General features: G+C 48.8%; 1 protein-coding gene across 1 annotated transcript in view; it reads left to right on the top strand.

Moving 5' to 3' along the window:
• ERICH6B (glutamate rich 6B) overlaps nt 1-14,190 on the top strand; it is a 70,337-nt gene that overhangs the window by 31,927 nt on the left and 24,220 nt on the right. Inside the window, exons 6-7 of the mRNA XM_086717549.1 lie at nt 8,352-8,440; nt 12,197-12,333. Of these exons, the coding sequence (XP_086573675.1) occupies nt 8,352-8,440; nt 12,197-12,333 (226 nt within the window). The remainder of the gene's footprint in view (nt 1-8,351; nt 8,441-12,196; nt 12,334-14,190) is intronic.

Raw genomic sequence — 14,190 nt, 5'->3', positions numbered from 1 at the left:
CGGAAACAGGCTCCAGGCTCTGAGCCGTCAGCCCAGAGCCCGACGCGGGGCTCGAACTCCCGGACCGCGAGATCGTGACCTGGCTGAAGTCGGACGCTTAACCGACTGCGCCACCCAGGCGCCCCAAGAGGGTCCTTTTAAAATATGATTAGGGTTGGGCGCCTGGGTGGCTCAGTCAGTTAAGCCTCCAACTTCGGCTCAGGTCATGATCTCACAGCTTGTGAGTTCGAGCCCCGCGTCGGGCTCTGGGCTGACAGCTCAGAGCCTGGAACCTGCTTTGGATTCTGTGTCTCCCTCTCTCTCTGCCCTTCCCCCACTTGCGCTCTTTCTCTCTCTCTCTCACAAAAATAAATAAACGTTAAAGATTTTTTAGAAATAAATAAAATATGATTGGGGCAAGAAGAAGATCAAGGTAAACAGGGACACCGTTTATAGTGCAATTCGGAGGAACGAGTCAGAGAAAGTCAGGTTCTTTGCTATTTAATTTGACTTCTCTAAGAAGGAAAAGTGATCTCTGGATTGAAATAGATGCAACAAAATTAGGCAAGAAATAGCAGAAACCAAAGGCTGGTGAAAAGATCAGAAGGGAACGATAACTCCGTGTCCTGACCGGGATAAAACATACACGAGAATATCTATAGAGCGAGAGTGGCTTAATCACATGTATGGTTTTTGAGGAAATGGGAAATGAGTCTGTGTGACCAACCCGGGGCAAAAATACTGAGATCAAAATGGTCACAAGAAACCAGCATAGGCTAAGGACAAATCAAGGTCCCTTCTTGACGAAGTTAGTAGATCGGGGGAACTGTGGTAACCCAGTAGGCCCACATTCCACAAGGGGGTTCATTTGCAAAGCCTTCCTGCTATTCCGTGGACGAGACGGAGAAATGTCAGGTGGATGCTAATGGAACATGATAGAATGAGAACTGTCGAATAACCACCCAGAGATCCTGTTTAAGGATCAGAGTCAACCCAGTTTCTAGTGGGGAGCCACAGGGCTCGGGACATTTTAGCACAGACCTGGATACGGACGGAGGAGGAATATTTATATTTGCAGACGACCTGAAGCTGTTGGTTGATGGGGATAATGCAATCATATTCTAAACAATCCTGACAGGCGGAAACATTGACCCGGGACTAGCTACATAAAGTCCAGCGCTAACTTAGAACGGATCCTGCTTTGAAGCCCACAAAAACGGTAGGATGGGAAAGCACAATGTGGGGAAGGCCTGTTTGGGGTAGACACTTTACTCATCCACAAGTTTAAGAAGTCAGTGGTATGACTGATGTGAGTGCTGGACAAGTTAGCATAACCAAATACAGTTAAAAGATGATACAAACGGAAATCAGTCCTGCTTTAGCCAGCCCCGGGACAGCTGTTCAGCGTGAGGACTGCCACACCGCATGAGAGTTGGACGCAGACTCGGAGGAGAGAGCGGCGTTAGGCAGACTCAGAGGCTGCGTCATCCGCAGACGTGTTGGCACCAAGGGGGTGGCAAGCCTGAAGACGCGTGGCTCTGAGAGAGGATAACTGCCTTCAAGCATCCATGCTCTCCGCACAAGGACAAGGTCTGACACTGCCTATGTGCTGAAGGGCTAGAGTAGGACCGCCTTCGGGGAAATACGTTCAAAAAAAAAAAAAAAAAAAAAAAGATCGCTAACAAAGCTATGCCACAGTGGGATGAGTTTTCTTCCTTTTTATATGATTTTTTTTTAATTTTTTTTAACGTTTATTTTTTTTTGAGAGAGAGAGAGACAGAGCATGAATGGGGGAGGGTCAGAGAGAGAGAGGGAGGCACAGAATCCGAAACAGGTTCCAGGCCCTGAGCTGTCCGCACAGAGCCCGACGCGGGGCTCGAACTCACGAACTGCGAGATCATGACCTGAGCCAAAGTCGGCCGCTTAACCGACTGAGCCACCCAGGCGCCCCTATTTTTTTATATTTTTAATGACGTTGAATTTATTAATAGTTTCCTTTATAAGTTACAATTTTTATCTTGTTGAAGGAGTTCTTCAGCTCAAAAACAACAAAGTTCTTCTCCAGTATTTTCTCTTTTTTTCCCTTTTTTTAATGAATATAATTTATTGTCAAATTGACTTACCTACAACACCCAGTGCTCATCCCAACAAGTGCCCTCCCCAATGCCCATCACCCATTTCCCCCTCTCTCACCCACTACCCCATCAACCCTCAGTTTGTTCTCTGTATTTAAGAGTCTCTTCTGGGGGCGCCTGGGTGGCGCAGTCGGTTAAGCGTCCGACTTCAGCCAGGTCACGATCTCGCGGTCCGTGAGTTTGAGCCCCGCGTCGGGCTCTGGGCTGATGGCTCAGAGCCTGGAGCCTGTTTCCGATTCTGTGTCTCCCTCTCTCTCTGCCCCTCCCCCGTTCATGCTCTGTCTCTCTCTGTCCCAAAAATAAATAAACGTTGAAAAAAAAAAATTAAAAAAAAAAAAAAAAGAGTCTCTTCTGGTTTCCCTCCCTCCCTCTCTGTTTGTAACCATTTTTCCCCCTTCCCTTCCCCCATGCTCTTCTGTTCAGTTTCTCAAGATCCACATATGAGCGAAAATATATGATATCTGTCTTTCTCTGACTGACTTATTTTACTCAGCATACCTTCCAGTTCCATCCATGTTGCTGCAAGTGGGAAGATTTCATTCTTTCTCATTGCCAGGTAGTATTCCATTGCTTATATAAACCACATATTCTTTATCCATTCGTCAGCTGATGGCCATTTGGGCTCTTTCCATAATTTGGCTAGTGTTGAAAGCGCTGCTGTAAACATCGGGAGCGGCTAAAATGAACAAACCAGGAAACTACAGACGCTGACGAGGACGCGGAGAAATGGGAACCCTCTTGCACTGCTGGTGGGAATGCAAACTGGTGCAGCCGCTCTGGAAACCAGTGTGGTTTTAACTCAGAAAGTTAAAAATAGAACTACCCTACGACCCAGCAATAGCACTGCTAGGAATTTACCCAAGCGCCACAGGAGTGCTGATGCATCAGGGCATGGGATGAGTCCTCTTAAAAGCTGGAGAGGTCTTGACTGCAGAGGGCTCACCCTCAGCTAAAGGACTGATAGTCACGGATGCTGCACGGGTGTGGGAGGCTTGTGCCCTGACCCCTCGGCCCAGGCTCGAATCCTGACACCCCCGGGGGCAGGCGGAGCAGTTTGCCTCTGCTTTTTGACCACTGGCCTGCTAGTCTCTGCTGTGTACACACAGGACTTACATACAGGACGTGTGTGTGAGCATGCATGGGTGTAGGGATAGGAAGAGGGAGAGGTGGGGAGGGCACAGAAAGGAATAGGGACTACAAGATCCCACCAGACATAAAATAACGATAACCAAGAACTTACAAAAGTCCTCAGAAAATACAGTAGCCTCCCATTGCGTATCTTAGCGGATCGTACTAGATAGCCCCCTTGTGTCCCGGCCAGCTCCCATCGAACACTCCTCAGAGAGCACCAGAAGGGCAGACATGCCCACTTCCCGTAGTGACACGCATACCCCATACATTTCCACACGGCTTTGGAGCGACCTGGAGCTCCAAAATCTCCCCCCATACTGTTCTGTCTATCCTGAGGATCCTAACTGGCCCTGTGGTGACCAGAGGAGAAGGCCACAGAGGGGCTACATGTCCCGACCCCTGGTTCACCGCAGTCCTGGATAAGTTAGCAGAACTAAAGAGGAGGACGAAAGGCAGGGGGTGCATCCAGTGCCCTCCAATCTGCTCGTCCCCTGTCGCGATCAGCCTTGGGCATCGAGGAAGAACTTCGGGCCCTAAATGTCTAATATGGATCCCTCGGAAAGTGGGAGTTTAAAATCACTAACGGCCACCTTCTTCTGTCTCTCAACAGCACCTGCAAAATCAAAATCAAAACTAAAACTCTCCACAACCACACTAACCACTGAGAAGTCAGATTTGGAAGGTATTTAAATCTTATGATCTTATGATGATTTTATTTTATTATTTTTTAATTTTTGTTTTAATGTTTATTTATTTTTGAGACAGAGAGAGACAGAGCATGAACAGGGGAGGGGCAGAGAGAGAGGGAGACACAGAATCGGAAGCAGGCTCCAGGCTCTGAGCCATCAGCCCAGAGCCCGACGCGGGGCTCGAACTCACGGACCGTGAGATCGTGACCTGAGCTGAAGTCGGACGCTTAACCGACTGAGCCACCCAGGCGCCCCGATCTTATGATGATTTTAAATGACTTGTAGAAGTTAACAAATCCATCCACAAGAAGGTAAGAATAACAGGATGAGCGTGCCCCCGGCCAAAGAGAGACCTCCTTTGACCTTTTAGGATACAGCGATCTTACCTAAGGCCAGTGGCCAAGGCATTATTTCTAGGGCTTGGTGCCAGGCTCAGGGACCAAGGAAGAAATGGAGCCAAAGGGTAAAGTGCTTTTAAGTTTGAATGAGAATTGAATTTTGAAAAGGGAGGTGAGTGTATTTACCACTGGAATTGGAAGGAAAGATAATAGGTTACCCTTACTCAGTTTCTTCCGTGACATTTACCGTATACCTACTGACACTTAATTGTTCACCTACTGCATACTGGGCAGGATATAAGATGGACAAAACCATCACAACCTCTGACAGACAGTGGCCACGCTTGCAGTGAATGTAGCAGAGCACACAGAGCTGTTGAATCACTACGTTGTGCACCTGTTCCTCCAGGAGCTCAGTGTGCCTGTGAAAAGAAAAAAATGACACCTTCTCAGAATTTAAATTCTGGTGGGCGGGATGAAGTGTGAACAGCGGGAGGGGAATCACTATTTGTCGAACGTAAGCAATAGGCCTCAAACTGCCAAAGACTGTGGAAGCCACTTACCCCAAAACCCACAATTTCCACTCTGGTCTCCCCCAGCTATTTGGGACGTGCTTTTTAAACCGATTCCCTCAGGGACCCAAAGGTCCAGACAAGTTCACCATACCACATCCTATCAATAATTGTTGCTACTCTTTTTCAGTGTGTGCTACCCCTGACGTGGCTCATGAGGAGGAAAGTGGTAAGCGCCCAGCATAACATATCCAAAGATCCCTGCTCCCCGCAGAGTGTCCTGGGCTGCGGGGTGGTGCCCCGGGAGGGTGGGGCCCTTGCTGGTCCAGCTCGCACCAAGTCCTCGAGAGGACCCGGGGCCGTGCTGGGCACACGGCCTCTGAACTTGGATGGGCTTCCGTGTCCTTTCCTGAAGAGGAGGAATAGAATGAGAAACAGAGAGAGGGTCTCTGGAGCAAGACGGAATGACCTGGGAGAGAAGTTCATCCCTTACTCAGGAGCCCCACATTTCAGGAGGGTCTAGCTGGCTGCCAGCATCCCCGAGGGCTGGACAGCAGGGCTTGACAAGGACACGAGGGCCCGTCCAAATAGACATATCCAATGGCACCTTGGTAGGGAATAAATTGGAGCCCCCCCAAATGGTGCCTTGAAACACGTTCGTTCTTCATTAAGGAGGGCTTAGTTGAATCCTATGAAGGGGAAAGACAGGAGGGAATCCTGATGGTGGCAAAATCCCCACTGACACCTCCCACCCTCACCCCCAAAGCAAAAGCCCCACAATTAACCAGGCCCATCCTATTAGAAACAATTTAGGGACTACAGTATCTTGTCTTTCAACGTGGTAGGGGCTTGAGGGGGAGATTAAGTCTGGGACACACAGGTGGCTTATCAAACAAGCTCTCAGACTCTAGACAATGTATCCCACCCGCTACCCAACCCCGCCCCCCCCAGAAGGGTACCGATCAATAGAATTGTCTTCATCTTAATCCATTTCCAGGGAGGGTTTAGAGCTGTGCCGCTCAAACTTTAATGGACAGAACGATCACTGAGGATATTGTTAAAATGCAGATTCCGGCTCAGTAGGTCTGAGGTCCTGTATTTCTCACAAGCTCCCAGCAGCAGCTACTGCTACTAATCCATGGGCCCCACTTCGAGGAGCAAGGTTTGAGAACAGCTTATAGACTTGTGCCCTTAGCAATCACCAGACGAGCCAATCCCTCAACCCACCTGTTGAGAATAAGAAGGAACTTACTACAGGAAAGGTCGAGGAGGTGAAGGCAGGACAAAGTTGCTTCTGTTGCCTGTTTATCAGCAGAGCTAGGTTGTCCATTTTTCAGAGCCGGCCCCACGGCTCATGCTTCACTGCTTCCTCTCTCCCTTTCCTCATCCACAATGGGGGGATCTGCCCTGCAGGGGCGGCTCAAACATCTCTCCCGATTTCGGGAACTATGGTTCCGGCAGGAAAAGCCATTAGAAGAGAGGCACTGATTGGATGGAGAAAAAATTAAGATCTGTGCTTAATCGGCTCCAGAGAGGACACAGTCTACTTTAGGGAATCGTGTGTGCCTGGCACCTACCAACGTCAGCCCCGCTCCTCTGTGCTGCCCTGAAGACGAGCCTGACACAGAAGAGGGGACCAGAGAGCCAAGGGGCTGGGTGACAGGTTGCAAGTAGCCCGTAGGGCCACGGCTCAAGGGCCTGACACTTCCCCCGCCCCCACCAACCCTCCCATAGGGCCTCACAGGAGAAGATGAGCAGCTCACCAGAACAAAGGTAGAGGTAGACAGAAATCCCCAAAGGGAAAGTTAATTAGGCATTAGGCATGAAGCTTTTCCTTGTCGTTCAGCCCCAGTTGTGGCTGTTGCTGCACATCTGCTGAGCTTGTCTTGACATGGAGACAGCGCCAGTTGACGTTAGTACGGTTAATTATTATGTTGAATCGAACCCTTCAGAAGGCTGTCGTTCGGCATTCAGGACTGCCAAGCCACCTTCTTCCCGCGATAAACACCTAGTTTCGTTTCCGTTCATTTGCATTATTCCATAAAGCCTATTCAAATGGGGAATCACAAATGATGGGGACTTGCTAAGCTATTTGGCCCAGAGCCAGGCTCTCACTCTCAATCTAGGGTGGGCGCATACTTGAAGAATCTTCCACAGGAGGCACCTCCTGCCTCTCCGTCTCTCCAGACGCGTTCTCCCAGGTCCTCCACATTCGCTCTCCAGTGACCACCACAAGGAGCCTCCCCCTCAGAGCTTGCTGGAACTCCCATGGATTGTTGCTGTGTGTTCCCGAATGGCTTTTCAAAATGTTTCTCAGCCGTTTCCATGTTTCTGGGGGACACAAGGTGTTTCTGGAATCAAGCAGAGAGGCCCCCGGGCCTGGTGTCGGTCCAGCTGAGTGGGGGCTCTCTATCCCAACAGAGTTTTTATTACTGAACCAAAACTGGGAAGAAGTGCAAGGTAAACGTGTGCAGAGATCACGGAGAATCTTCTCCATCCCCAAAGGTGTCATAGAGACACAAAATCGGACACAATAAGTCAGCCCTGCACCAACCTGGTGGATTTTCAGGGCTCTCTGGGTGGGCCGGCTTCAAGGAGCTGCTGTCATCCTGAAGCTGAGAAAACAGGCCCCAGTAATTTCCCTGGGGGCTCAATTACCGTCTGAGAGCCCGTCCCTGAGCGCCCCCCTCAAGAGCCACACCTTCCCGGGAGCAGGAGATGGGGCCCAAGATGTAATTATCAATTCCTTGATTCAATTTGCACCCCGTCGACACTGGAGGCTCTAAGCCCCTCTCCTGGCCCAGGCTGTACCTGGCCTTGAGAACAAAGGCATTTGCTCTCTGCTTTTCATGTGCTCACAGGCTTGAGAATGTATCTCTTATGCTTTAATTCGCAATTAGGAGCCGTACGTACGTCTGGAAATCGGCAATTTTTTTACAACACTGGCAGGAGTTAGGAATATTCCTCAGGATCTCCAAGAGGAAATCACACTCAGAATAGATCTCTCCCAGAATAAAATCTAAAATTCTTCCCATAGCCTATAAGGTCCTCTGTGAGCTGGCCTTGTAACCCCTTCCCCGCTCCCCCATTTCCACTCCCGCTACCTTCCATATTCACCCCTTTCTAGGTATACTGTGCCTCTTACAGTTTGTCAGTTATGTCAACCACACTCCCACATACTGTCACCTCAGGGCCTTTGCACCTGCTAGCCCCCTGCCAGGAATGTTCTTTTCCAGTTATCTGCCTCCTTGTCCACTGCCTTACTTCATTCAGGACTCACTCAAATGTCACTGTGCCAGATGAACCTTCACCAGCCACTAGTAACACACACTTCCTAAAGTCAGCCACTGAAACTGACCCTTTTATTCCTATTTTATTAATATCCCCCAGCTTAATTTTAGGAAACGTGATGAGTTTACCTAAAGCCTTATTGATGATGCATGCATTTTTATTTAAAAGGGCAAAATGCCGTAACTCTGTTTCCTTTTGGTTTTGGTTTTGTTTGCTCGTTGTTGTGGCTGTTTTTCCAAATGCCTTCACTTCTGCTGTGCCCTCCAAAATCAAAAGCCATGGAGTTTGTTTCTAAAGAGAGCTTTTGGGACGATTTATTACATGAACCCATGAACTCAGGGGAAACTGAGAGCTACGATAACAAGGTAAGTCAGGTAAAAACTCAAGCCCACCTTCCTCCAGATGTTGGAGCAGTGTGGCCCCAGGCCAGCGGGGAACTGCCTCTTGGTGCTGAGATTCATTGCTTCGTTCCATTGTTAGCATAGCCCAAAGGAGCTTTTCTTAAAACAGGTGAAAATTTAAATGCCACACATTAAATCAAAGTGGGTCAGAAGAAAACCAAAGGTAACCCTCCATGGCCCTACTTTCAGAGCCCTATTGATAATATAATCACATTCCAGAACCCTTTTAAAGGTGGCAAAGCCCAAAATAAAACATTCAATTTATCTAGATATCAAGGCAAATCAGTCTTTGTTGAAACCTCAATAAAAATGACGTTAAATTCTAGAAAGATGGAGTAGATGTACTTTTCCCACTTACTACAGCTTAAAACCCTAGACGTTATATGAAAAACAAATAGAAGAAGCCTCTGAAGGACTCTTAAGTGTAGAGAACAAACAGGGTTGCTGGAGGGGTGGTGGGAGGGAGGATGGGCTAAATGGGTGAGGGGCATTAAGGAATCTACTCCTGAAATCATTGAGGCACTATATCCTAACTTGGATGTAAATTAAAAAAAAAACAAATTATTAAAAAAAAAAAAAAGAAAAGAAGCTTCTCAAGGATGGAGAAAAGAAAAGGGTGGAGGGGGCACCTGGTGGTTCAGTCGGTTGAGCATCCGACCTCAGCTCAGGTCGGATTCGTGGGTTCAGGCCCCGCGTCGAGCTCTGTGCTGACAGCTCAGAGCCTGGAGCCTGCTTCAGATTCTGTGTCTCCCTCTCTCTCTGCCCCTCTCCTCCTCGCTCTCTCTCTCTCTCTAAAATGAAATAAACATTAAAAAAAATTGAAGGGTGGAGAGCGATCAGACTGGCTAGTAACCTCATGACCCAAGGGATGACATGGTGGGGAGTTTCCTGAGTTCGCTTTTTGCTTCGTATATCCCTGGTGATTAAGTGCTGAAAGACAGCAACTCAGAAACCCCAACAAGCAAGCCTGCTGTCTCTGACTGAAGGACAAGGAACGGGGCAGCCTTGCAGGACAGACACTGAGACAACAGCCTGTGCCATGCAGGCTAACACTGCAGCAGCTCGTGGCAGCTAGCCTTCCCCACGTCCTGCCACCACGACCCCTCAGAGGGACACAGAACCGGCCCCCCAGAGTCCGCGGATGTCCCTTCTCCAGCTGGACCCCATAACCAGAGAGGAGATGGGAAGTCGCAATAGTTTAAATAAGCCTTACATCTACAGTATGCTGTGTCCTCTTTCCTGCATGAAGATTTTACCCGCTGGTGCAAGCTGGTGGCTCTAATTTCCTGTGTCTACTTACATCTAAGATTTGCACGCCGATTCAGGTGGAAACATTATTATGCAACCTTTCCATTACAGCGAAGAAACTTTCTCAGGACTGTAGGTACTAACGACAATCACAGGACTGAAATTTTGTGTCCCTGGAACTCAAAATTAAGCCGATATATTCTTCTGAATTTACAATAGAAAAGGTAGAAAGATTTTTTTCAGCAAGAGTTGGAATCTGAATTGTTTTAAGTAGAAACTTAAATTACTCAGAGCCCTTCGGCACCCCTGTCCGCTGAGGTGTGCCGTACCGGATGGAGCTGCAGTCTGAGGCACAGGGGAGGCACCTCCCGGGAGGTTGTGCACAGCGCACGGGGGTGGCGCCATGTAACAGGTGCACTACACCACGCCCGCCCCCACCCAGCCCCAGACACTGGCCTCCTCACCATAGGCAGCCGTACGGGTTGGAAGGCAGCCGAGCAACGTCACTGGAGGCAGAGGTGGACAGGCGGGGCCAGAGCAGGACAGAAAGAATGACGCAAATGCCACATGGTACCTGTAGCTGAAAGACCCGTCAGTGTGGACTTTTGACGCCCCTTTTGGGGGAATCCCGGAAACCACTGGGGTACAAACTAAAGAGAGGGCGCTAAGTCCTTCTATTTGGATAGGGGCTCTCATACTTTGGCTATTCTGACAGCTCGGCTCCCTTTGCTGCTTTTAGTTCACGATCCACGCTTGTTTTAATTCCGTGACGTCCCCACGCCTCACAAACCTGGCTGTGCAAATGTTTTCGGTCGCGGGAACCAGAGATTCACCCGGGAGAGGTCTCTGGGCATGGAGAACCCAACACTGGGGTACTCGATACACCTGCCATGGTGAGGAGGCTAGCTCTACTCTACAGGCAGGGGAAGCAAATGAGACAGACCTCTAAGAAGTCACGTGTGCTGGCTAAATCGAGTAGGGTGGCACAGCCTGGACGGGACGAGAACTTCAACCAGGCCCACCCCGTGGGTCTGTTGTCGGGTGGGCCACAGCGGGCACCGTGGTTTCTGGGGAACAAAACTCAGAATCCAAAGACGATGGGGAGAGATCACTGGCCCAGGCAAATAGGAAGTCACTCCATCCCAAGGGAAGAACTGTCAACAATGAGGAATTTCGAGGCAGCCATATTGGTGCCACGGGCCTTAACCTCTACCTGCTCAGAAGCAGACTCCGGTTCTAAGAGATAAACTGAGGCCTACAAAACATTTTAAGAGTCTACTTGAGCATATGTCGATTCGAATTGTGTACCACCAAATCGGAAGTGGTTAGGAAGTGCTCTGCTGGCGGGAGCTGGGGAGAGGCTTTTATAAAGAAGAGGCAGAAGCAGAGCAACAAAAGTTTTGATTGGCCGTCGCTTAAAGCCCGTTTGGCCACTTGCGATTGGTGGTCCTTAGGTTTCGATTCATAACACTGAGGCATTTTACAGGCTTAGATTTTGGCTGGCTTACCTAGGCCCCATGACACGAGAGCCACCCACCTCTGTGTAATAGCCTGCTTGGTTAGCTAACTCAACACCCCCAGCTGGAGAGGAGCTGCGGAGTCTGGGAATCAGGCAAGCCGGACCTGAGGCACCCCAGCCTGCCCCCCCCAACCTGAAAAAACCCAGCCAACCACAAGCTACATTCTTAAATTTGTCCCAGCTCACACACAACTTTGGATATGTCGGTCTTCCGCTTACCAGAGGAGGCTAATACGTTAACAGCATACAGTACGTTATCGGATGTTGAACAGCCATAATGGCCTCAACCTCAACCTCACATCGTGAGCAGGGCGACGTGAAAGCTTCACGGGTATTAGAATCACAGATTTGGGATAGATTGATCAGATTTACAAAACAAGAAGGCAGCTTGAAACATCATTACTTTGGAAGAATCTCTAAAGGCAGAATTGGCCGCTACTATAACGTGTTAGGCGTTAGGTGCTACCCTGCTTTCCTGAAGACTGCCATCCTTCACAGTGAAGCAACCACTAGGAGCTTGGCCTTTCCTGCAACTCAGAAAGCCTGGCATGCTCTTAAATCACGGAAGCATTTTTAGGCTCTATAACCATCTCCACATTTGGGAAATGGAGTCTTTTATGCTCTGAAAAGATGATTGCCATGCTTCTGTCAAAAAATTAATAATAATATTACATATTATATATATTTTATATATGTGTGTGTATATATATATATGTAGAGAGAGAGAGAGAGAAAGAGAGAGAGAGAGCAAATGGGGGATTGAGGAGTATGAGAATAATGGAAATAGTCTTTAAAACAAATCTTACTGGCCACCCTACTGTTCCCATGGTTTGTGTTTTCCTACTAGCATATTGAAATCTCACCAGGCACTTTGGGGAGTCAGAAAAGTGCTTAATTATAGTGAGCCATTAATCCCCCTTTTCCGGGTATTTAATTCTATGTTCCTTTTGTAGGTTCTCAACAGCTCCTATCAGGTAGTGTTTAGGACCGTGCTCAAAGAAATGGCTGCTCGCCAAGAACTGGAAGAGGATATTGACATCCCCCTGACTGGGATTCTGGAGAGTGAAACCAGGAGGAAACTGGGAATTCTGTAAGTGACTGGAGAGATCAAGCTATTGGTCAGCGGGTTCAGGTAGGCCAGCGGTGGCAGCCCGGAAAGCATAAACTGGGCCACCAGAGAAAAGACCAAGGCCAGGGCCAGGCAGGTCCCCTGAGCCAAAGAGCGAGCACAGAAGCAAGAGAAGGTCAGGGGCAGGTAGACAGAATGATGTGGTTGCCACCAAGAGCAAGGAAATCTACGAGCACGGGAGGTACAGGATAGGATCAAAGGCTGGCAGTGACAGAGGTTGGAGACCCAGGGCAGGAAAAGTCTTGGAGGTACCATGAACTTATACAGAAGTCCGGGGAGCAAGGGTCAGAGCCCTGGCCTTTCTTTTAATAAAAGGAGCAACGGGGGGTCAAGATCTTGGGCATCTGCCAAGAAATTCCCTAGCTTCATCATAGGCTAGCTAATGCTTTTCCATGCTCCCTGGAGTGGGAAAAGCCATGAGCTACACTGACCGGGAGCGATGGCCAGAATCCCCATGTGGAGTGGGGAATGATAAGGCTATTGCAGACTGTTGCTGGCACCAAATCTTTCTAGCTGTCACGGCCCCACGTCACAAAATGTCCCCAAACTCCCATTTGTACGTCCGGAATGTGCTGCGGAGAAACCTGGATTTTCATTTATCCAACTATCAGAAATCGTAGCAAGCAAGGTGCACGTTCCAGCCTCCTGCAAGTCTTTTGCAGACGCTGGCAGTGACACCAAGGAACAAGCTGTGGGGGTACAGGGTGCCCTGCATAACCTCCTTGATGAATTGAAGCTTTCTCCAAAACCAAGAAGAGAGGCTGGCTGCCAGCAACTTCTGCTTTGGGCTCAGTAGAGTCCTGGGGCCAGACACCCCTGAGGCTTCTCTAGGAAAGGAGAAAACAGAATACACAGAGTGAAACACAAAGAATATCCAAGCTTCCAGATCCTTACACAGCTACAAAAACAAATGCAAAGTAACTTCGCTGTGAGTTACCGGGCCCCATATGTGACATTTCCCCACCTATTCCATCCCACTTGGGCCTATAACCAAGGTTCATTCTAATCTGATTGCACTCAACAAATATTTCCTGAGCACCTACTATGTGCTGATCTACTATGTGTAGATCAATCTATAGAATATATAGTCAATCTATAGAAGAGCGGGGATCTCAGAGTCTCTGCCGTTGAGGAGCCGGCTGGCAAGAATAGGCAAAGGTGGGCAAAGAGCCAAGGGAGGAAGCTTTTCAAAAGGGCCTTGGGTGCCTGTGGCTGGATCCCCTCACTGGAATTTAACCCTTGCGTACGTTTGGCATCCTGCTCTCGACCAGTAAGTCAGGCTTCACCCCACCCCCGGTTTGGTCCCTATCCTTTCACAGATGATGGCAGGCTAGGTAACTGCTTCGATTCCATTCAAAGTGCTTGCAGATACAACAAATAACATTCAATACAAATGGGCCATGAAGAGCTCATTCTCAAGTCCCGCCACTGCTTCTAAAGTACAAACAGTAAACCTGCTCTCTGCCGGCAAAATAGCACAGCCCTTTCCAGCCAAAGGTATTTGCTTCCTGGGGTTACTTGAGGTTAAATTATTCCACTCTCCTCAAGGAATCTGAACTGAGCACTTAAAATCGGTCAGGTCAAAGGCCTTCTTCTCAGATCCAATTAAGCCTGGGAAGCTCACTCCTTTCAGCACATTCCCTTTCAAAGGGGCTCTGATCTGAGAACCAAGAAACGCAGCTGCCCCGGGAGACCACCCTTATTTGGAACAGAAACAGCCCAAGCCAGTGAAATCCCAAGACGACTTGCTTTGTATATTGACAGGAGAGGGGGTAAGGGCTTGATTATTTTGAAGAACCAGCCCTCAGTGTGGCTTTC

Source organism: Puma concolor, chromosome A1 (assembly GCF_028749965.1).
Source record: "Puma concolor isolate L17-30 chromosome A1, mPumCon1.1.hap2, whole genome shotgun sequence".
In the NCBI taxonomy this organism is placed as follows: Eukaryota; Metazoa; Chordata; class Mammalia; order Carnivora; family Felidae; genus Puma; species Puma concolor.
The sequence above is the reverse complement of the archived record's forward strand: the minus strand, read 5'-3'. Positions and strand labels throughout refer to the sequence as shown.